At 39.6% G+C, this 21,744-nt stretch overlaps 2 protein-coding genes across 3 annotated transcripts; one reads left to right on the forward strand and one right to left on the reverse strand.

Moving 5' to 3' along the window:
- Nucleotides 1-79: 79 nt before the first annotated feature.
- Nucleotides 80-8,705, forward strand: ZUP1 (zinc finger containing ubiquitin peptidase 1). Of its 2 annotated transcripts, none has more exons than XM_085056113.1 (9): nucleotides 80-446; nucleotides 1,436-1,552; nucleotides 2,463-2,572; nucleotides 3,325-3,493; nucleotides 4,924-5,112; nucleotides 5,424-5,592; nucleotides 6,231-6,382; nucleotides 6,720-6,940; nucleotides 8,002-8,705. In XM_085056113.1, the coding sequence occupies exons 1-9, from the start codon at nucleotides 137-139 to the stop codon at nucleotides 8,047-8,049; spliced, it is 1,485 nt and encodes a 494-aa protein (XP_084912239.1). In that variant the 5' UTR covers nucleotides 80-136; the 3' UTR covers nucleotides 8,050-8,705. The 2 variants fall into 2 exon arrangements, with proteins under 2 accessions (XP_084912239.1, XP_084912240.1); XM_085056114.1 differs by lacking the exon at nucleotides 80-446 and adding an exon at nucleotides 511-547 and having other exon boundaries at nucleotides 1,442-1,552.
- A 1,155-nt stretch (nucleotides 8,706-9,860) lies between these two features.
- On the reverse strand, nucleotides 9,861-20,100 carry RWDD1 (RWD domain containing 1). Its single transcript, XM_085056115.1, has 7 exons — nucleotides 19,917-20,100; nucleotides 18,169-18,234; nucleotides 16,818-16,948; nucleotides 15,666-15,809; nucleotides 15,258-15,390; nucleotides 14,023-14,085; nucleotides 9,861-12,285 (listed from the first exon to the last, which is right to left on the reverse strand). Exons 1-7 carry the CDS (start codon nucleotides 19,987-19,989, stop codon nucleotides 12,173-12,175), a joined length of 723 nt encoding a protein of 240 aa, XP_084912241.1. The 5' UTR covers nucleotides 19,990-20,100; the 3' UTR covers nucleotides 9,861-12,172.
- Nucleotides 20,101-21,744: the final 1,644 nt, after the last annotated feature.

Here is a 21,744-nt window from a genome sequence, read left to right on the forward strand (position 1 = left end):
CCCGCCCCGCCCCGGGCCGGCGGAAGGCTCTTCCCTGCGGGGAGCGCGCTGGGCGGGGCAGGGCGGTGAGGTTCGGGGCGGTGCGCCGGGCGGGAAGGCGGCGAGCGGGCAGCGGCCGTGTGTCCGTGTCGCCGCGATGGTGCTGTGCGACGTGTGCGGCCAGGCGCTGCCCTCCGAGGCGGCGGCAGGGCGGCACCGGCGGCGCCCGTCGCCGTGCCGCCGCCAGCCCCGCTGCCCGCCCCGCTGCCCGCTCTGCGCCGCCGGCACCGCGGGCTGCGACGAGCTGCGGCGGCACACGGAGGCTGCCCACCCGGAGCAGGGCCCGCCGCGCTGCCGCCGCCCCGAGGCGCCGGCCCAGTGCCCGTTCTGCGGGGAGGCGGCGGGGCGGCAGCTGGAGGAGCACGTCAGGGCGAGGCACGGGCACCTGCTGGGCGCGCCGGGCTCGGGTGAGCGGCGGCACGGAGCGAGCGAGCGAGGGAAGGAGGGATGGAGGGATCTCCCCGCGGGGGTCGGGGGGATAAAGTTGGAGCAAGGGAAATAATTATGTGTTTGCATACTGGATTTTATTTTAGACGTGATCAGAATTTTATTTTGACTAACTGGCCAAAGTAGCTAGTTGGGATTTCAGAAACTTGAAGGGAGTATCTCTGCTAGTGAGTAGTACCCTTAGAAGGCTTGCATTTGTGATGTAACAAGCTATATATACTGACTAAATAGATAAATAATTATTAGGGTGCACAATGTGCCAGTACAGTCAACCAACCCGTATAATCTGTGATTAAAACGCTTTTCTTAACAAAAACTCCACAACACACCCACCCCACCCCCCAGGCTGTAGCACTGAACATTTTACTTCCACGAGTGCAGATAATGCAGAGCTTGAATAGTTTAGTTGCCTGCATGCCAGTTTCTGCTTTAAAAATAGCTGTATTAAGGGTGTTTGTGGTTTTTATGTATATAGCATGTTTCAGAATAATAATCCTAAAACTGCAGAAGGAACATGTATTTGATGAGATGCAGAAAGACTAAAAAAATAATAATGATAGCACTTTTTACTTTATTCTTTCAGCCCACAAACTGCTGTGTTATTACATGAAAGTTAAATTTGTACAAGCAAATGTTCTTCTGTTAGCAGAACACATCTTTTTATTAATGGTTTGATATTTCAGGTTAAGCATTACTTGATACAAATATTATCGTAGCAAATTGTGATCTGTAAGTTAAATAGGACAAAACTTAATTGAAAGAAGGAAAATGTGCCTTAAAATATTTGTGTATTTAGATACAAAGTAAGTAGTTAAGAGAGTAACAACTGTTTAGAATTTGCTGCCTTTCATTGGGGAATTTCAGTGGCAACACAAGCTTCACTGCTGTGTATATGTCTTAGATTGTATGCATTAATTGTATTAATCAAGAAACTGCATTTCTTTTTCAGGCACAGGAGATGGTGAACAGCTATATGAATGCCCTATGTGTAGTCTTACCTGTACAAACATCCAGATTCTTGAAGAACATGTGGATTTACACTTAGAGGAGCATAACTTTTCAGAAGGTACGTGAAAGGATACAGGCTTGATAATACTTGAAAGCATTTGCATATATTTGCATGTTGTAGTATAGAGTCTCACATGAAATTTAAAACAAATGTTTCTGTATTTAAAGGGAACTGGACACATGTAATGTAGTTAACCTAGTTAGGTCCTATCACTTGCCCAAGTGCTCTACTTAATTACCATGCTAAAAGGAATCTTTGTGTATGCATGGTTGTTAACTAAATGAACTGCAGGTTAGCCAAAAGAAAGACTTAGAGCAAAAAATGTTAGAGCAGCATTATATATTTGTTTTTGTAGCTCTATAGAAGGTTCACATAATTGGAGTTTACAACGGCATGTTCCACTGTGATGAATTGAGAATTTATAGCTTGTGAAAACTTCATTTTTTTTCAGTTCTTTTCTGCAAATACTTTGCTGATTCATTAGTCATAGCATTAAAAAAACTCCAAAATTAATTGTATTTTATAGCATGGCTAACAGGCTCCCTCTTTGGTTCTGTGTAAATTTTTGTCACTTCCTTGTGAGACTGCTGGCAATGGTCCTAGAAGCTAAGAAGTGTGTAGTATTAAAGGAACTGTGACCTCTTGTTAACAGAGAAGTGAAACACAGTAAGCAAAAGCTGTCTTCTCAGTGGCAGAGGTACATGCATTATTTGCCAAGTAATTGCTCCAGTAACTGCATAAACTTTGTCCAAGCCAAGAGTCTGAGTCTTGGTGGAGTGAATGCAGTCAGTCCTGTTCAGTGTTCGTTGCTAATAGCTCAAAATAATGTGGGGTGCATCTCCTAAAATAGTTGCCAGTTGTTTTTACATATGTCTGCTTAGAAAGGAATCTTTAAACAAATGATCCCTCAAAGCATTACTAACCTACTGACCAAGTCTCCTCACTTTGGAATGTTATTCTGGGGTAGGTGGAAACATTAGAGATCTGGAATTGGCTCAGCAGCTCCAAACTGAAGAGCATGAACGGCGGAGATCAGAAGAAGAGAAGCGAGAGAGGGAAGAATTTAAAAAGCTGCAGGTACAATGTTTCTAAATGGTAAACTTAAGAACAGTTGTGCCTTTAGAAGCTGAGTATCTTGGAATTGTGATGTCCTGGAATGGCCTTACCAGGTCAGATCTGTGCAAGTCACACAGTGTGTGTTGAGGTAATAGTGCAGGGATGGGTTGGAAGCCAATTCAGTCTCTTTGCCCCAATGATCCTGGCAGAGGTGCTGGGCATGGCAGCCTTGAGCTACTTGGCTTTACTGCTTTGAGTGGTGCTGGCTCAGGATGAGGCTGGCTGCTCCCTGTGCTTGCTGTTCTGCTCTCCCAGCACACCTGCTGCCTGTGCTCCACCCAGCTCTAGTGCTCTGCCTTGCAGTGCAGCCTGGAGCATGTTCCCTGCCAGAGTGCCAAAGGCTTTGAGCATCCTGGCTGTTCTCTACTGGAATACCATCACCTGTTCCAGGTCCTGCTTCCCTCTGTCTCCTGTTTCTGAGCCCTGGTAACTCCCTTCCCACTCTCACTACCTCCTTGCCAGACTGCCTCTGTGCTGATGGCTCCACCAAGAGGGAGCAGAGGGATGTGTCTGCTCTTCCAGGTGTGGCTTTTCTAGTCCCACATTCATATTCAGTAATGAATCTTGGCCTTCAGCTCTAAAATACTTGGAATTCTGAAGTTTTTATGTCTCACCATTTTTCAAAGTTGCTGATAGTTATTTTGAGAAACTGCATGCACTAAAGATGAATTTTAAAAATGTGAGTTAAGTCATGCACATTTCATCCCTAACAGAGACAGTATGGCTTGGATAATTCTGGTGGCTTCAAGCAGCAGTTTCTAAAGAATATGGAAAGAGAAGTTGATAGAGGAAGGATGCAGCCCTTTGAATATCATAAGAGAAAAGCTGACATGATGGAAAGTTTGGCTTCTGGTATTGATGATGGGAAAACGAAGACCTCAGGTAAAGATGCTGAAATTATACAACTAAAACTATACTTTTAAGACCTAGATTGTAGTGACCAAACCAATCTTTAACAAAACGTAATTCATTGTTTAGTTTTGGTTGTGTCCTTGTTCTAAACCTTATTTTCTAGATTAATCTGTGTTTTTATAATTGTAAACTAACAAGAAAATTAAAGTTTGGCGTATTTTTAATCTGTGTTCTTACCTGAAGACTGTTTTTCTTCTTTTATTTGCTTTGGAATGAAGTTGTCTGGTTAAGGATACAAATAGAGTATTATGAGAAGATGCAAATGTTTTATTACAAACTGGTTGCCCTTGACTCTATTCTTTTTTACTACTTAGTACTCATTGGTTCCAGTGTAGCTGTTCAAATTTACAACAGCTTTTTGTATTGTGTTTCTGTTGTTGTATTGGATAAGCTGGTTGCAAGTAAGCACAGTCTTCATCTGATTGCAGAGTTCAAGAGAGGACTGGGAGGAGTAGACATCTACTTGATACATCTTTTAAATGTTTTATAGTTGGTGCCAAAACACAGAGCAGATGTATTTCTCTGTCCCTTTCAAAAGGCTCCCTTGTCTTTACTTTCCAAGACCACAGTTCAGAGGTCTTTTAGCCTATTGCTCGTGGTTCTGGTTTACAAAATATTCTCTTGGTTCTTGACAAGTAAAATAAAATTTCTTCTGTAAAAAGGAGTGTGTGGGAATAACATGTTTAAAGTTTTCATTCTTGGTAATGATTTAGATTTCAGAGAGGTTCTTAGAAAATAATTTGTGGTGATTATGGAATAATTCTCTTCACAACAGCATGGCAATGAAGGGCCTTTGAATATTTGCATATATGAATTGGAGAGAGCATTCCCAAGCATATTCTTTAATGTAACAAAGGAGAACTTGAAATATCCTGCAAGTGGATTATTTTAAAATATTTACAGTAATTCTCAAGTTTTGTGCCATTCCTTTTTTTCCCCTCAGTTTCTCCAGGAAAAATAAGTTGGGAATAAAAGGTTTGCATAGTATGCATAAGTATTGCCATACTTTCAAGGGAATGTTGTACTGGAGGTGGCAGGGGCATAGAAATGCTTTGTTGGTGACATGCTTTTATACTTCTTCTACATTGTTGTAATAGTTCCTGTGACTATCACAGTGTAAAATTTAGTCCAAGCTTTTCAATTTAAAATAATCATTGTATAGCAACAGTGAAAAAACAGAGATTTAGTTTTGGAAGCTTCATAGTACATAAATTCATCAAAGACCACTGAAATTAAATAGGTGCAGTTTTGTGACTTGGGTTCTAAATACAACATAGGATCACTTACAGGTTTTAAAATAAATTGTATTAATCTGTATCTGTTCCAAGTTGGGGAAGGAATCTTCTGGTAAGTCTTGTAGTTCATTTTAGAGATAAACTTTATATTTTGTCTTCTTTTAGGAGTCATTGAAGCATTATGCAAGTACTATCAGAATGAGAACAAAGATGTGAGGCGTGTATGGCTTTCAGCAGGAGTAGATCACTTCCACTCATCTTTGGGCGACAGAGGCTGGGGTTGTGGTTACAGGAATTTCCAAATGCTCCTTTCCTCGCTGTTGCAAAACAGCTTCTACAATGATTGCTTGAGAGGTATTAAACAAAATGCTGTTTGTTCCACGTACCTTGGATGACAACCTGCTGACTGATGTTTTGCATTTTCATTTACACAGCAAGTCTTACAAGGTCAATGATACCTATTAAATGATTGTTATACCACTGGAACTTACTGTGAGAGAGTCAGAGGTGAATACTGGCAAGACATGATGTGGTTGAAGTTTTACCTTTAGTTTTTTTGGTACATCTTTGTAACATCAACTGCCTTTTATAAAAAAACTGAATATTTTTAATTAATAGACTATTTCAATCACTGTAACAACAATTGAAAAGCTTTTCTGTTCCAGATACTACACTAATTCCTAGTATACCAAAGATTCAGTCCATGATTGAAGATGCCTGGAGAGAAGGTTTTGATCCTCATGGGGCATCTCACTTCAACAACAGATTACATGGTTCCAAAGCATGGATAGGAGCATGTGAAATTTATTCACTGTTAACCAGTCTCAGGATAAAGTAAATATTGCTTTTTGTTGTTGTTATTTTTAAGTGATTTGACGTGCTGATTTAACCTATAAAGATTAGGATTCCCAGCTGTGTGATGACAAAGCCACCTTAGTGACTAGATTTAACCAATATAAAACCAGATCTGATTTAATGCAGCATGAACTGTGTAACTATTTATAGGTACATATAACTAGTTATAGGAGGTACATAATCTGAATAAGTACTTAGATCATTGAGACTTGATGCAGAATTATGCCACATATGCATAAATTTAAACATTGTGTAAAAAAAACTTCATTTCTCTAAAAGTTTCTTCTCAGGAAGAATCTGAATTTCAGCTGTTTTCTATGACTTTTAATTGGATTCTCTAGTGTTTGTGTGTCACATACAAAAAATGTAACATTAATTTTTGCAACTTCACAACATCTTACTAGACTGAACAGAGTAGAGCACTTTTTGTTGTGTAATAAATTTTCCTGTTTGGGACATGTTGTATTGCTGTGTAATTATGTGTCCCCTATTCCTGTATTTAAAAAAAGAAAAAAGTGGTAAGGATCACTTGGTACAGGAGGAAGGGACCGAGCAGTGAAAAATTCAAACAAGCTGCTTGAAATTTTATTGCTGTTTTCATTCTCAATGTTTTGTAGGTGCCAAATCATTGACTTTCACAAACCCACTGGCCCTATGGGTACACACCCTCGTTTGTTTGAGTGGATTTTGCGTTACTATTCTGCAGATAGTGAAGGTGGTGCAAAGGTGGTGTGTACTTCCAAACCACCTATCTACTTGCAACATCAAGGTCAGTGTCACAATATGCTGATTTCTTACTATTCTGTCTCTCTTTATATGTACTGCAGTTCAGAGCAGCATTTTTGAGTTCTCATTGAAGTGAAGGCACAACTTTATTTCCCGTAATTTTCTCATTTAGTAAGGGCAACATTAAAGTTTGTACTTCTGTTGGATGGAAGAGCTGCATGTGATTGGTATCTCAAGTTTTTGACATGTACTCTTTACTTATAACTATCTTCTTAAATTTCATGAAATGCCTTCCTTGATCTGAAAATCAGCTGTATGTGACAGGGAAGTAAATGGGATTTATGTGTTTTTAACCTACTGAAACTCTGTTTTGATATTAGGTCATAGTCGCACTGTTGTTGGAATAGAAGAGAAGAAGAACAAAAGCTTATGTTTGCTACTGTTTGATCCGGGATGTTCTTCCCAAGAAATGCAGAAACTGCTGAAACAAAACAGTGATGGAGCTGCTGTCAAACTACTTCGGAAATTTGTGGGTAGCCTAAAAGAAAAGCAATACCAGATAGTGGCTGTAGATGGGGTGCTGTCTTTGGAAGAGAAAGCTGTAAGTATCTCAGAAAATAGTTTCTGTTTGTGAAAATTTAAGACCATCTGCATCTCTTCTTTAAATGCATGTGCATATATGGTTACATGGTGGGTTTTTTGCATCTCTCTTCACTTTCCTTGTTCTTTTTCTCTCCTGATTTCTGCTTATATAATCCCTGGATATCAAAAGCAAAAACATTTTGCATATAAATGGATGCCACCTTGATGCAACTGACAACTTCTAAGTCTTGTATGAAGCTTTCAGCTGTTAGCAGATGTAAATTAGGCTTTTTTGAACTTCTCATTTTCTTACAATGTTTTCTCCTAAACTCACTGTGAGCATGTAAGTTACTTACAAACACTCATAGTGGAAAATTACGTTCAGAGGTTTGAGCTGTTGAAATTTTTATAAATCCTATCTGTGTGTTTTACTTGGGGTGTTTTAAGACCTTAAAAGTTTTCAGCTGATTGCCAGATGTGGTTTTTGTTTCTTAAGCTTTTTCTTTCCTACACTGACAAATTGATTCAGCAGGCCCATATTCCAAATCTGTGGTGTCTTATCAGCACTGTTCAGCATAGTCAAGCTTCAGGACAGACTTTTATTTAAACTATGAAATAACTGGCTAATGAATCACTTGCTTGGCTGTATTTAACATGTGTATGTTAAAATGAGGTGTTGTCTTAAGTGTTTTCTGGCCCTGAACATGTCAGAAATATCAGTGAAACATGGCTGTCCACTCTTCTGAGTGGAAAAAGCTTTAAAATTCAAGATACAGTGAAAAAAAGTGCTTTTTTGGGATTTGGCAGGGGCAGGGTGTGTTCGTCTGTTTTTGGTTTGCCACTATTTTTTTTCCTTCTTTTCAAAGATTTGATTTATATTTAAAAATATCAGTTGTTGAGAGTGTTGTCTTAAAAGCTCCCATTTAATTAAGATGAAATGTAATAATCTTAATTAAAGATGATTACATTTCAACCCTTATACTTGTTAAGGTTATTAAACTACTAATTTGGAAGGAGCTCTTTAAAGTGCTGGTTTTGTTCATTGAAGTATTTTCTTTTCCTCTCCCTACCTATTTTTAGGCTCGCTGCCGTGCTTCTCAGGTCTTAACATCAGAGAAGATTCCTTAAAAGATACCTTCGTAAGCTGCTTCTGGAACTTGCTGGGTGCCAAACATTAAACTTTTGGACCACAGACTCAACAATTTTTAGACTTAAACTGTCTCCATAAATGCTTGAGAGCTCTGGGGAAGCACAACACTGGAGTAAACCTGTTTTTGTGTTCAGTTTTACTCTGACACAATTATCCTGATACAATTGTAACTGAAGTATTGCAGTCCTTGTCTTGACTAAAAAATGTGTTATTTTCTTAGTTGCTTGAATTAACAAGACCTAACGTCTTGTAGCAAATTCCACATGTAAGATACTATGGAGCTACTTAATTGGACTTCCTGGTCATGGTTTACCTCTGTAAAGGTGTTTATGCTGCCGCTCTGACCAGTCCTCTATTTCTTCATGGTTCAGTCTGTTCCACCAGGGATTAGTTTACTAGTGAACTTATTTTCAGTTAGCTGGCTTCTCTAGATGTCTACATCTTCTTTGAACATGAACACATGTGCTTAGAAGGTGGATCAAGTGTTGGCATTAGCTAAGAGGGCTTAAGAAAGAGGTGTCCAACATAGAGTATGTAGCGTGTGTGCTTTTAAGTGCTGTGCAAGACACTCCTTCGGGGTAGAGGAAGAAAATATTCCTTTTGTACCATGAATGAATAAAATTAATATTTTTTTAAAAGTGTTAATTCTATCTTCACTTCACCCTTTTAAAAAAATTTCTACTTTTTTGTATGTTTTATAATGTATATCCCTGCATTTGGATTGCCTTTTGACTAGGGACCCTGTTGTGCAGGGTTAATGCCATTTAAGAGACTGGAGCTGTTTGCTGAAACAAGTACCTTGGGTGTTTGAGGCACTTCACTGTACCTAGGACATGCTGCTCTGGTTGAAGGCAAGAGCCCTGGCTGGGAGGGATGGTTGAGTGCCTTGCATGTAGCCCAGGATGTCTTTGCTTTAGCAGCTGTAACATGCCATGGCATCCAGTTATTGTAACTGGAGCTGAGACACATCCCTTTCATTAGTTTCTCTTCTCTGTTGACATGTAGATAGAGGTGTAAGAGCCTAACCAGTAACCTGTTTCTCTCATGTTTAATATGCTTTGCCAAAACTTGCCATTTTTGGAAGTCATGATTTTTCTGTGACATAAATCACTGATTTTTCTGAAATATGTGTGAAGTTTAACAAAAAACAAAGTTATGAAAATGCATTCATTTCAGTAGGTATGTAGAAGTGGCCTGTAAGCTGTGGAAGGTTTAAATACTTAGGACACCAGAGGGGCTCAGTCTAGGGAGAGCTCCTGGGAATTGAGGGACTATCAGCTCCCATCTTGGCCATCTGTGATGCATGTCAAATAGATGGAAGGAGAGATGCCAATAATGCAATCATAATTTGGATGCAAAATCCTAGGCTTTGCAGCATGCTTGAGATTGTACTCCTGCAGCATCTTGATGTGGTAGGCACCATCCTCTGAATTTTAACAGGGCTCTGGCACCAACTATGTAAAACACACAGCCTTCAGTTCAAAAGTAGATTTGCTCTGTCGTAGGGCAGTGTTGCAACTCACGAATTCCTCCCTCCAGGTATTAAGGGCATGCTTTGGACTGAGGCAGTTAAAAACAATATACAAGATGCGTTGTCAGCACTAGGATTTTAAATTACTGTAATTCTGTTTAAGTTTGTGAATGGGATTTTATTTAATGAATAAGAATTATTTTTCAATCTAATCCAAAGTACACAAGCAAATTTAAATATCCCACATAAACTTTTTCCACCAAAAAATCCCTCTCCATTCACTTCAGCAAACTAACACACACACAGAGCCAAGCTTACTCTCAGTCAAATTCCCTTTTATTTCACAGATGTTAATTGCTAACAAAGCTAAACAAATCTGCAGTTCAGACTGAGTCACTAAAACTTCTTCCAAGACCTGGAGGAACAGACTTGATGCAAATTTTTTTTTGTCACTTCAACCCTTATTATTTCCTCTGCTTTGAAATATAACAGCAAAAACACATTTTCACATTTAAACTTGTTTTACATAATTTTAACATTTTTAAGCTATACATTCTCTGCATGAAAACCAATAAATATGTTAGTGTGAAAACAGACTAGAAAATTTCATCATTCTAGAAATATAATTCATGAGAAACTTTCATATGTAGATGACTTGTCAGCGATCCACTTGGAAAACTTTCTGATTACCACATTTTCACAGATTACACAGCATTCTTGGATTCAGTCCAAATTTAAAGAGATCCAATTTCACTGCTTTTATTTAAAAAAACAGTTTTAAACATACATAGCTGAAAATGGAAAGCAGCCCTAAAAATTAAATGGGGGTTTATGCAGCTGAACTGAGACATACCAGAAATAAATTAAGTTCAGTACTGAAGAGCATTTTAAAGCATCCTAGCAATTAAACAGGAAGATGTATGTAGTAACTATGAAGCTTTCAATCCAACCGTATCTTTGGAAAAGACAAGATCTAATATCACATTAGCTCACAATTCTTAAAATGTATTTGGTAACTGCTGGAGCACAGATCCTGCTTATTGCTTTGAAACATACAATGTTATTGAGACCTAGATGCTTATCTAGAGTTCTTAGTAGCCAAAATTAAAAAGATCAAAGGGAGGACAGTAGGAACAAAGGCACATGGTTAATTTATAAAAGTATTTACAGGGTACTTGAACACTTACTCCTATCTACTAGAAATTCATTCACCTTGAATAAAAAAAAAACAGGTTAAAGGAGTTCATCCTAAACAGATGTTCTTGAGCGATAAAAGCAAAGAATCTTATATACCATTAAATTATTTCAATAATTAAACTTCTCAAATTGAATATGGAATTTTCAAATACTAAAATTCATAAATTTATTATTCCTCTAAGCAATGTGATACTTTAGTGCAACCCTCTTCAAAGACTGAAGCTGGCACAGTTAAGGCAGTCTACTAACAGTGTTTAAAATTCAGCACACAGTGTTTAATCATTGAGGTGCTTGTCTCTCTGTTTGGAAAGCTGTCTTTTGACACCATCATCCTTCTAGCGCTGCAGTTTCAAACACGGCATGTTTAAACACCGCAGTTCTTGCAGTGTTTGGGGCTTTTTGAAGGTGGTAAGGGAGGAGTCTAACATCTGTTAGCTCCAGAAGCAACTCTGCAGGATGGGAAACATCCCCAAGTTGATGTGTAGCTTTACTGCATTCTGTGCTAACCTTCACAGGCTGCCAACAAGATGCTTCTAAAACTACACCAGTTACATTCAAACCTATAAAGTACTCTATAAATCCTGGTGCTGTCATCTGCACTCCACTCATAGTGTTTTGACACAGTCTGCTGCCAAAAGCAAATTCATCTTCCTAGGGTAGGTTTTGATTTTTCATAGAAGTTCATTGATGCACACATTCAAAAAAAACCCAAACCCTCTCTGTACAAATCAACCAAACTTCAAGAGGACTTAACATTCTGATTTTGCTCCCTACTGACTTGAACTTGCCATTTTGAAAATATTACTTATGAATATGGCAAAAAATTTTACTCTAATTGTATGCAAATTAGTTCCCATTAAACTTCAATAAGGCTATACAACAAACGTGACTAGTGCTGTCTATCTACAGCTGATAAATTGGGGCAGCAGAACTGACATGAATTATTAAAAAATTCCACAGGAGGAAGAAACAAACAAAAAACAAAAAAACCCCTGCATAGTATGTGATCCCTTTTATTCACCAAAGCTGCCCATGTTTATCCCAGGTGGAAGACAGCAGAACAGCTGCTCAGCATTCAGATACAGGTATGTTTAGTGCTTGCTGTAACATCTTTCCATCTTGCTTGCTGCCACATCTCTTCAAATGACAATTACAGAAGTGGGAAGGAAAAAAATTAGAGAAAATAGAAAAGTATTTTCAGACAGATCAGTATTTCTCAAAATTTTCATTTGAAATATTAAAGTAAATGTATTTATAGTGAAATTCATCAGAAGATCATTCTCCTGGATTTAAAATATTTTGGTTTTTTTCTTTGGAAAAAAAAAATTAAGAAAAACAATACACATTACTAAAACCACAGATGCTGTGGCTTTCCTGCCTGCCCCTCTCTCTTACAGATGTCCATACTGATGACAGAATCAGCTCAAATAAGTCTAATCACTATCTAAATTAACAGGGTTGTAGTCAGGGTCATCCTCTTCATCCTCCAACTCTAAATCATCCATTTCTTGGAATAAAGATTCATCAACCTCCACATTGTTTCCAGCTGTAAGGAACAGAAAAAATAATTCATTTTCAAGCAAGAAGAGAAACAGCAACAACAATAAAACACACAAGACTTTTTCATATTAGTTTGTCAATGTAGGTAGCTGCTAACTTGGCTTTTTACACATTATATACACATGGAAAAGTAAATGCCACATTTTATCTTTTTACAGTTAAAGTGAGGGGTTTTTTTCCTTGTATCAAAACCCACCAAGAGAAACGTCATGCAGGACGTCAGAATTCGTTGGGAGCATCAAATTAACATTTACATTTGCCATAAGCAGAGATCCTTTCTCCCCAGGACTGTCAAAGTAGGAGCTCAGGACCTCACAGCTGGAATAACCACTACTATCCTAGTGACATAAATGCACAGGGTTCATAAAAAATTCCTTATACACCATATGCCAAACATACATAACATCTGCTTTCAGATTTAAATTTTACAAGCAAGATGAAGCTTTGCCTACTTTCACATTTTTTTTCTGAAAGAAACACTGTTGACCTAAGAATAAAACTTGAGGACTCTATTTTTATGTATCAACAGTGACATCTTCTGGCCACCACTTAAAGGTGCTATTATTTCACTGGATTTGAAAGCACCTTTACAAGATAATGCCATTATCCTCTGAAAATTAGCAGTACACGCTACTGTAATATTAAAATAGAGCTAGTAACCTGTGGCACCTATGATAGAATGCAAAAAGCAATATAAATGGGAGTTTTTAATCACCAGTGGCAGCAGGATTACAAATTAATGAAGTAATCCCAAATCATCCGGACACAGACCCCAGGTAGAGGTCCATTACTCCCTTGAGGCAGCCAAATATGCCATCAACAAAGCATCTTCACTTTAGGTATTTTGGAGGAAGACAAGGTTAAATTATTCCCTGAAAAACTAAAAGAAACTAAGCTTCCCCATTACTACCATGTCAAGTTTATACTGACATTCATAAACATTTTTTTTAATTGTTACTAGCAGAGAAGAATCTTGACTCTCTTCTGCCTGTGTTTTGTAATTCCAGTAGATAATGCACCTACATTAAAGAACTGTCTCACCTCAAAAATCAGGTATTTTAAACTAGAAGCAGTACATCAGATTGAACAGGTATGTTACTGTGAGTAGTTTTATCTGCTTTATCTCCAACAGATTTTCCAAGTTTACCATTTTTCTGGCACAGGTTTACCAAATTTTTATCTGACACCAGGTCAATATTTTAGGTGAGGTAACAGGCACATCTGCACAAACCCTAAAGAAGAACTGGGTTGCAGAAAAACAAGTAGCATTTGTTTTGACCTGCAGGATATTTACTATCGGTGTTGAGGTTCAGAGAGAGGGAGACAGAACTTCAAGACCTGTGCTTGAAATCAGGGATTAGAAGGCTGGCTATTAGTAAAAAAAGGAAAACAAAATCAGGGTTGGATTCGGGTGTTTTGTTTTTGCTTTTATTTGTTTTGGTTTTGCTCCTAGTCCAATCATTTGAATAGAAGCAATGGAAATAAGATAAGCTCAAGAACAAGGCTGCAAATAAATACATCTTATCATCTTGAAAAGATTTTGTTTTTGAGAAAAGTTAAAATCACTTCACTTTGCTAAACAGTACTTCTCAGGAAGTTCTTCCAATGTAAAAGGGATTCTGATGTAAGATGTTAAGTCAGAAATATAGTACAGATTTTGCTTAGGATTTTTGACCTATTTTAAGCCACTGCCTTTCAGTTGTGGAATCAAATAGAAATTTACCTTCCTCCAAGAACTGGATGTCAGAGGTGTCAAGGTTGTGATCCATTTCAAACAGCTGTTTACCTAGAAATAAATAAAAAATTATATATAAACACGTACAGTTCTGAAACAACTATCAACATAAAGCAACAGTAGTCAGCACACGTATTTTAGTCTTTTCAAATCAACCAATTCTAGCATTTTTTTTTTTTTTTTTTTTTTGGTTAAACTGCTCATTTCTGTAAGCTCCCCATTCTGGGCTATTTTTTTTTGACTATTCATCCATGACAACAAGTCTCCTCCTCTTACATGTGAAATGGATCACTGTTTCTTAATAGTGTCTTTAATGTTATTAAGACTTTTATAATGGGGGGCAGAAAAATCTATACCCCATAGCTTGTATTCAGCCCTTATCACTTTAGTCTTCATCTTGCATTCCACAGGAAATTCTCTGTGGGAACTGCAAAGGAAATGAGCTGACTCCTCCACGTTTTCCCACATATTCTCCCATTCAAAAAGCAACTCGGATCTATTCACAAATCACCAGCTCCTACACACACACACAGAGCTGTGAAGGCAACATCATGGGAGACAAACTGAAGCCTTTCTGACTGGGAGGGACAGGAAGAAGAGCTCAGGACTCTTTCCACATAAATCACCTGTCTTCCATCTACATTTGCAGTGCTTATGCAAGCTTCCACAAATAAGAGTGGTTGGTGTCCATGGTAATATTGAAATTACACTAATGACACCCAAGAATAAGCCTGGTTTTGCTTTTGTAAAGGGAAGCTTCTACAAACTACATTTGTATAGAGGAAAACAGACACCACATACTAACAGTACTTTCAAGAACAGAAAAACTAGAAGCCTGATTTCTGTTATCTCATCTTTGCAGATTCCCAAATGCAGACCCTTCAGAGAGGAATCGAGCATGTCCCCTGTCCTGTACAGCTTTTTATGAAACTTAGTACCATTAAAATTTCCATCTCTGTCAAATTTAATCAAAACTAACCAAAAGTTTCAAAAGCCTTCAGAAGTGAGGAGAAAACAGAACAGTGATACAGCATGATCACACTGGTCATGTTTTTTCAGGTAATCAGGTTAAAAAGTAGATCCAGTATCACAGGAGAAGCAGTTCAAAGCTAAGGCATGCAGAGTATGGAGCCAGATGCCAAAATCTATCATCTGTGTAAAAATTACTTTTAGACTATAGTCTGTTACCATTGCAGAAACTTCAGAACCAGTGCTAAACATACCACTTAGCTTATTTTTGCCTGCTTGCTCTTCTTCTTTCATCTTTTTCCTTTTTATTTCTAGGAGCTCTGCATCAAACTTGGCTTTCCAATTAAGGAAATTCTCAATGGTAACAGGAGTGCCATGAAAACGTTGCTGAAAGAACAAAAAACAAGGCTGCAAACGACTTGGAAAGCTACAGGTAAAAATGAGCATTCTCTTATTTAAATTACAACACTCCAGAAGCACTGCTTGCTGTGAAGTATTCAGAGAAATTAATCCTAATCCTGAGAAAATACAAAGAACACATTCTTATGTTTTTTTGGGATAGCTGTTCCTTTCCTATTGCAACTGAGAACTGCTCCTGCATCAAACCAATGAATTTTAAAGAAGCTGAATGTCTTTTTGGTTGAAAACATTATTTTACATACTTTCTCTTCTTCTTCTGCTTCTCTTTCTTTCTGTTTCTTCTCCTCTTCTCTTCGTGTTTTTATTTGATCTACTATTTCATTTAATTTTTCCTGTACCGCTGAGACTAGCGTGAAGATCATTACCATTCCTAAATTTTCTTCTGCCTACAACACAAAAAAGGCAACTTCAAACACAAGAACCTCAAACCTTCAGAACTGAATGCATAAATATGTTTAGAAAGCAGGATGCAGTACAACTACAGAGGGCAAAACTGACACATTCTGCACCAGTATGAAAAGCTTGCTGCAAAATTCAAATTCAACTGGCCAGTTAATCCAGTTAGTTATCCCCCAAATGGGTGTGCAGCAAAACATAAATATGAACATCTTTGTTCAGGTTATCAACATATTATAGACATCTTCTGAAAGGCTTTTTCATGAATAAAACAAAACCTACAGTAGAATAACAACTCTAAAATTTGAATACCATAAATCATAAGAGACAAGTCACTCAGCACCTTTCTTCTCCTGAAACAGTTTATTCGTTAATCTTATTATATGCTCCTTTGAAGTGAGACAGTTTCCCAGGAAAACAAAAAAATCATCAGCTGATAGAAGGAAGGTTATATGAAGTAAACGAAAATGAAAAAATGCCCACTGAACATATTATGGTAATTTTTGGGCAGTGAGGACTTGTCAGGAAATCCTGAAACCAAGGAAGTGTATCCTTCACAACGCAGTCTCACTGAACCCAAAGGTTGATGAGATCCACCCCACCCCTCAAACTGTTACATTACTAAAGAGAGTCAAGAATCAATGTGGCACTTTTTAGTATTTCCAAATAAAACCGAGGTGGCTTATTTCCACAAATACTATATACACAGTTAAACAAATTCACCTTAAACTGGAACTGCAAAAGAGGGGAAGCCCTAGGGCACTTCCATTTCATTATTCTACGTTATTGCACATACTGGATTAGCCCTGTATCTCACCTCATTAACATAATTTACCTCAATAAGTCATTCACCAAAATCAAACCTCAAAGTCAATCCCTGCGGTATAGAATAGGTTTCAGATCAGTAGCAGACACCTCAGAAAACTGATTTGAGAAAGAAATTCCAGCCAAAGGGTGAAGAGGAATCAAGCTGCAGCAAGATATTCCATTTTCCTTACCTGCTGCTCTAGCAGTTTTATTATGTCTGTGACATCATTATCATCGAGATTCTCCTGTGAGACAATTTCATACAGTGGAGTTTCATCAGGGTATTTTTCTCTATAGGTAAATTTAAGGGTTGTTTGGACAGCTACAAAATAAAAATGCACATATTTTTATAGTGATAACTCTGGGTAACTGTATATTGTTCTACTGCATCAACAGCCTAAAGATTATAAAATAAGATATATTCTTGCTTCTAAGGAACAGTCTTCATACACAGATGTTAAAACAATATGAACAGATTTAAACATAACCCACGAGTTCAAAGAAATTAAGATGAGAAGGTTTACACTTGCACAAACTATTACAACCTACACATGTCTGAAAGGTCTTTAGGAAGACTGGAAAACCTTCTGTGGTGTGATGATAGAGCAGTAACCTCTTCCCCCTCATATTCTACTCAAAGCTGGAAAATGGCAACATCCTAACTAACAGAACTAGAGAAAAATCTCTGCATATTAACACTTCAAATTCTGTGTGCCTGGTTGGAGTATCAGCCTCTGTGTTGGGTTCCAGGGCTCCACATAAATCTTGCGACAAAAACACTATGTTCAGTGGAACTTATTAAGCAGAGAACTTCCTAAGAAAAACGCATTCAATCTTAAACTGCCCAGAGCCAGGGTAACCTGGAAACAAAGTAAAAGACAATCAAGTTCCTTTTACAAGTCCTCCCAGAATACCAGGGAGAAGCTTTCTTTTAGTTCCAGACTCACAGTTCTTGGCAGCACAGAAGTCTCTCCAACACAGACACCTGCTCTAAGCAGGACTTGCTTCTTTAAAACTAAACAAGACAGCACCAGTTTGTTCCTTCTGCTATAGTATCCAGAATAGTAGCTTTCAAACTTTCTTGGAGCAAGGCTTACTTACAACATGCCCACGCAAGTGTTGGTACCTAACAAATACACAAGGACTTGGGACCCACAGCCTTCTGCTCTGGAACTGCTCCTCAAGGGCTTCATATTCACTGCACACAGACTCAGCTCTCCCACGTGGCTGGCATATACAGTTGCTAGAAAAAAATCCCCTCACAACATGTAAGCCACTGCAAGGATGATAACAACCCATACTTTTTGAAGCTATGCTACAAAGCCTTTGAGAGTCAGTAGAAAGCAGTTTTACAGTGAGAGAGCATAATGTTTCTGCAAACTGAACAAGGATCATCCAAATCCTTGAACTGTATTTGCTAAAGAATGTTTGCTGTATCAGGCCCCTACAAGGACTTAAGTGGAGGTATACATAGCTGTTGGTGATAGAATTAGGCTTAAACATATATAGGACGAGTTTCTGAGTAAGACATGACCAACTTACTTTCATCATTTTCTCCAGCTTCAGACGTCACAGTGATCGTGAAAGTTGTTGGATTTTCTGACAATACTGTTCAAAGGAAAAAAAAACAAGTCAGGGAGAGTCCTTAAATCAGACAATTACTTCTTCACATCACTAAAACTGAACTTCTCAAGGACTAATGAAGAAAGTAAGCTCTTGATACAGTGTTAAGGGCCTTTTAAACTTACTAAGACCTTTTAATTAACAGCTATTTCCCATATGATGTGATGCATAGAGTGCTCTTTGAATGAGACCACACATCATCAAACGATACGAAAAAGTTTCACTTTTGGAAAACTTTCTATTCTGTAGGTTTCACTGTTACAAAAAGGGCAAAACAAATCACATGACTTCTGGTAGTGCACTGAGTGTGTGCAGGAAGCTACCAAAGTTAATTTGCTTCACCACGCTAGATGTGTCTGATGAGCATCCAGTGCACTCTTGACCCTGGACTATTTTTACAGTATGCCTGCACCTATATTTAGGACAGCTTAATGTAAGAAATGCTACTATCCAAGCAATGTACTAGAATGAAAGTGTGTGAATTTGGCAGCTAGAGGACAGACAACACGCAGCTCCTACAGACAACACAACATGGCAAGAGCTATGGACCTGTGTTTCACAGGCTAAAAAACTCACTGCACAACTGTGGGTTGCAGAACATATCCTCACATACAGACTACTCTGCATCACTGTTATAACCCATGCCCAAATTAATGTTCATGCTCTCAAATTTTGCCTAACTGATAATGTACTACTCCTGCCTTTATTCCCCTCTCTCCTCTTGGGCATAAGAGCATTACATGAGTGAACAGTAAGTCTGAGCAAGCATCAGAGTAGAGGCTGTAGGAAAGAATATTACTTCCATATCAGAATCAGACATTCAGCATCCCCACCTACCAGAGATCAATTAATATACCTTTAAGTGATCTTTAACATAAAACTGAAGACCTAAAAAGATTTTCAGATTGAAGCAATGGGCGATTGTACTGGGAAAATGTCTGTGTGGTGAAGTTACTGCTAAGTAAGAAAGATGCTGTGGAACTCTAGACAGAGTAGATATTTCGCAGGAAGTAAACATGCCTGCGGTTTTTCCACTATTAATATTCTTTAGATACCGAATGCCATAAATCATGTTGGATTAGCCGGCACGGCAGATACTCTTGGTATTTTGATGATAAACTGAAAATCCAGAAAAACTGATGAACCGATGCATTCACAGTATGAAACTTTCAGCAATATAACATGCAGCACTAGGGAATTAAAGCTTGCCTTTTTTCCACCTGCAATGGAATAAGGCAGGTATTGGCAATACATTTAGGGAGGAAACGGCACCTTTAAGTACCCCAAAACATCCTCACGGCCGCGACAAGCTTGTTACCGGAAAGGAAACCTGATCAGCACACAAGCCGATGCCGCGATTCCCACCTAGGGCCGCATGTTTTGAAAGGCTTCTCCGGAGAGCATCCTTCCAGCACATCCCCGGACTGCCACACGGCACCGAGAGCCCACGCCGGGCTGCTGTGCCTCGGCGCCTAACGCGGCAAGGCAGCGCCCACGGAGCCGGCCACAAGGGCCATCAAGCGCTTTGCGTTTCCCGGCTGGGGAAAGCGAACCAACACCCCGGAGCCCAACCCGAGCGGCGCGGTCGGAACCCCGCGGGACCCGCGGCAGGCCTCCCGCTCCTCCCCCCCAGCCGGCGGCGAGCGCGGCCCCGGCGCGGCCCGCACCCGTGAACGAGTCCGGGTAGATGGACTCCAGCGCCTCCAGCTCGTTGCGCTGCTCCTCGCTGTAGTCGGTCATCGCGGCCCGCCGCCCACGGCCATGGGCCGCCCGCACCGCGACGCCAGCCCCGCACCGCCGCCCGCGCCTGCGTGCTCCCGGCGGCTCCCGGCCTTCCTAGCATGCCCCGCGCTCGCGGGAGGCGGGATTGCCGCCCCTGGCCTGCGCTGGGCTGGGGGAGGCAGCGCGGCTGCCATCGCGGGAGGGCGGGCACAGCCAGCCGGCCTCGTTCGTCCCCACTCGCCGGCAGCAGTGCGGGGCTCGCTGCTCGGTTAAAGCCAGCGCTCGCTGCCTGGCGCTCAGCTGCGGCAGGACGGGCCGTACCGGCGTGCCGGAGCGATCCCCCGCCAGCGCCCGTGCTGCTTCCCTGCCCCTCCCGGGAGCGGCGGCCTCGGCGGAGCTGAGGGTGGCAGTCGCTGATACACAGGCTGCTGATGGTACGGTTCACTCTTCGACATTCCTCCCTTGAAAACTTACAGGGATCAGCAAACTGAAGAGGATTCAAACCCTATGCTCTACGTATTGCATAAGTATACCGTGAAAGCAGCTGAATGCCATTTCTGCCAGGAATGGGAAGTTTATTTGATGCAGCTGGAGATTTGCATCTTGAAAGTAAACAGCACTTGCAAACTTCCCAGGAAATGTTCACCGTGATTTCAGAAGTCCCATCATCTCGGCGGCATCACCATTATCTTTGTGCAGAGCAGCAGTCGTCAAGGCTAACGATTTTGGGAGCTGCCGTGCTTTGGGGGTTACCTGCAAGGATGGATTTAAGACTGTCGAGGGTTAAACAACAGTAGAACCTGATGTGTACTTTGTACACAGAGTAGTTTTAAGGTGCATCAAGTTCCTGGCCATATGTCTAGCACTTTTCCTACAGATACATTTTATAAGCCCCGGGCTTCCAGAAAACTTTTACCATGGACATAAAGAGAATAATTTTCACTTCAAGTGAGCAAACTGGAATTCTAAGTTGATTCTTGAGTAAGATGACTCAGGTTTTAGCAGATGCAATTTGACTGTTCAACTCTACCAACTCTACAGATTTGTCTGTAATAATGAATTCATTTGTAAGTTGTGCCTTCACTACCAATCTGTGACATGTTTCAAGAAGCAGAGGAGTAAAGGGAAATACACCAAATAATTTAAAATACTACAGCTGTAGTACTATGGATTAATTTATGCTAACAGGGTGATAGTCTGTTAGTCTGTTGGCAGGCTGACTTTGCAGTGACAGATGCAGTTAGTATTTCCACTCAGTATTTTAAATTATATACTATTAAGAAAAACACAGGGCAAATAGTAATTGGAACAAAATCAGCTTTATTTAAAAATTAGGTGAACAAGAAATTAAAATAATTTTACAGCTCACTCTTTATTGCACAGATTGCATCATTTTGTAGTAGTACTGTAAAACAGTAGAAGAAATGGAAAGAATTCACATAAAGACAGCACGTTCTTGTCATTTAGATCCAGACATCAGCAGAGGGGGTTTTAGTCAAAACTTTCAGATATACAAATCAGCTGCATGTGTTTCAGATCAGTGTTCCACCTTAAATAAAAAAACACAAATATTTTTTAAATTAAATTAGAAGTTGAATTTACTACCAGAGGTACTTTGTTTCCTAAAGAGTTCACATTAACAGTGCAGTTCCACTACCTTTTATTGCGTTTGCACTGCCAGATTTTGGTAGCAGGGGCACTGCAGGGGTGGCCTCTGTGAGAAGCTTCCCCTGCATCCTACAGAGCCAATACCAGCCAACTCCAAGACAGACC

Source organism: Lichenostomus cassidix, chromosome 3 (genome assembly GCF_008360975.1).
Source record: "Lichenostomus cassidix isolate B80296 chromosome 3, HeHo_3.0, whole genome shotgun sequence".
Lineage (NCBI taxonomy): Eukaryota > Metazoa > Chordata > Aves > Passeriformes > Meliphagidae > Lichenostomus > Lichenostomus cassidix.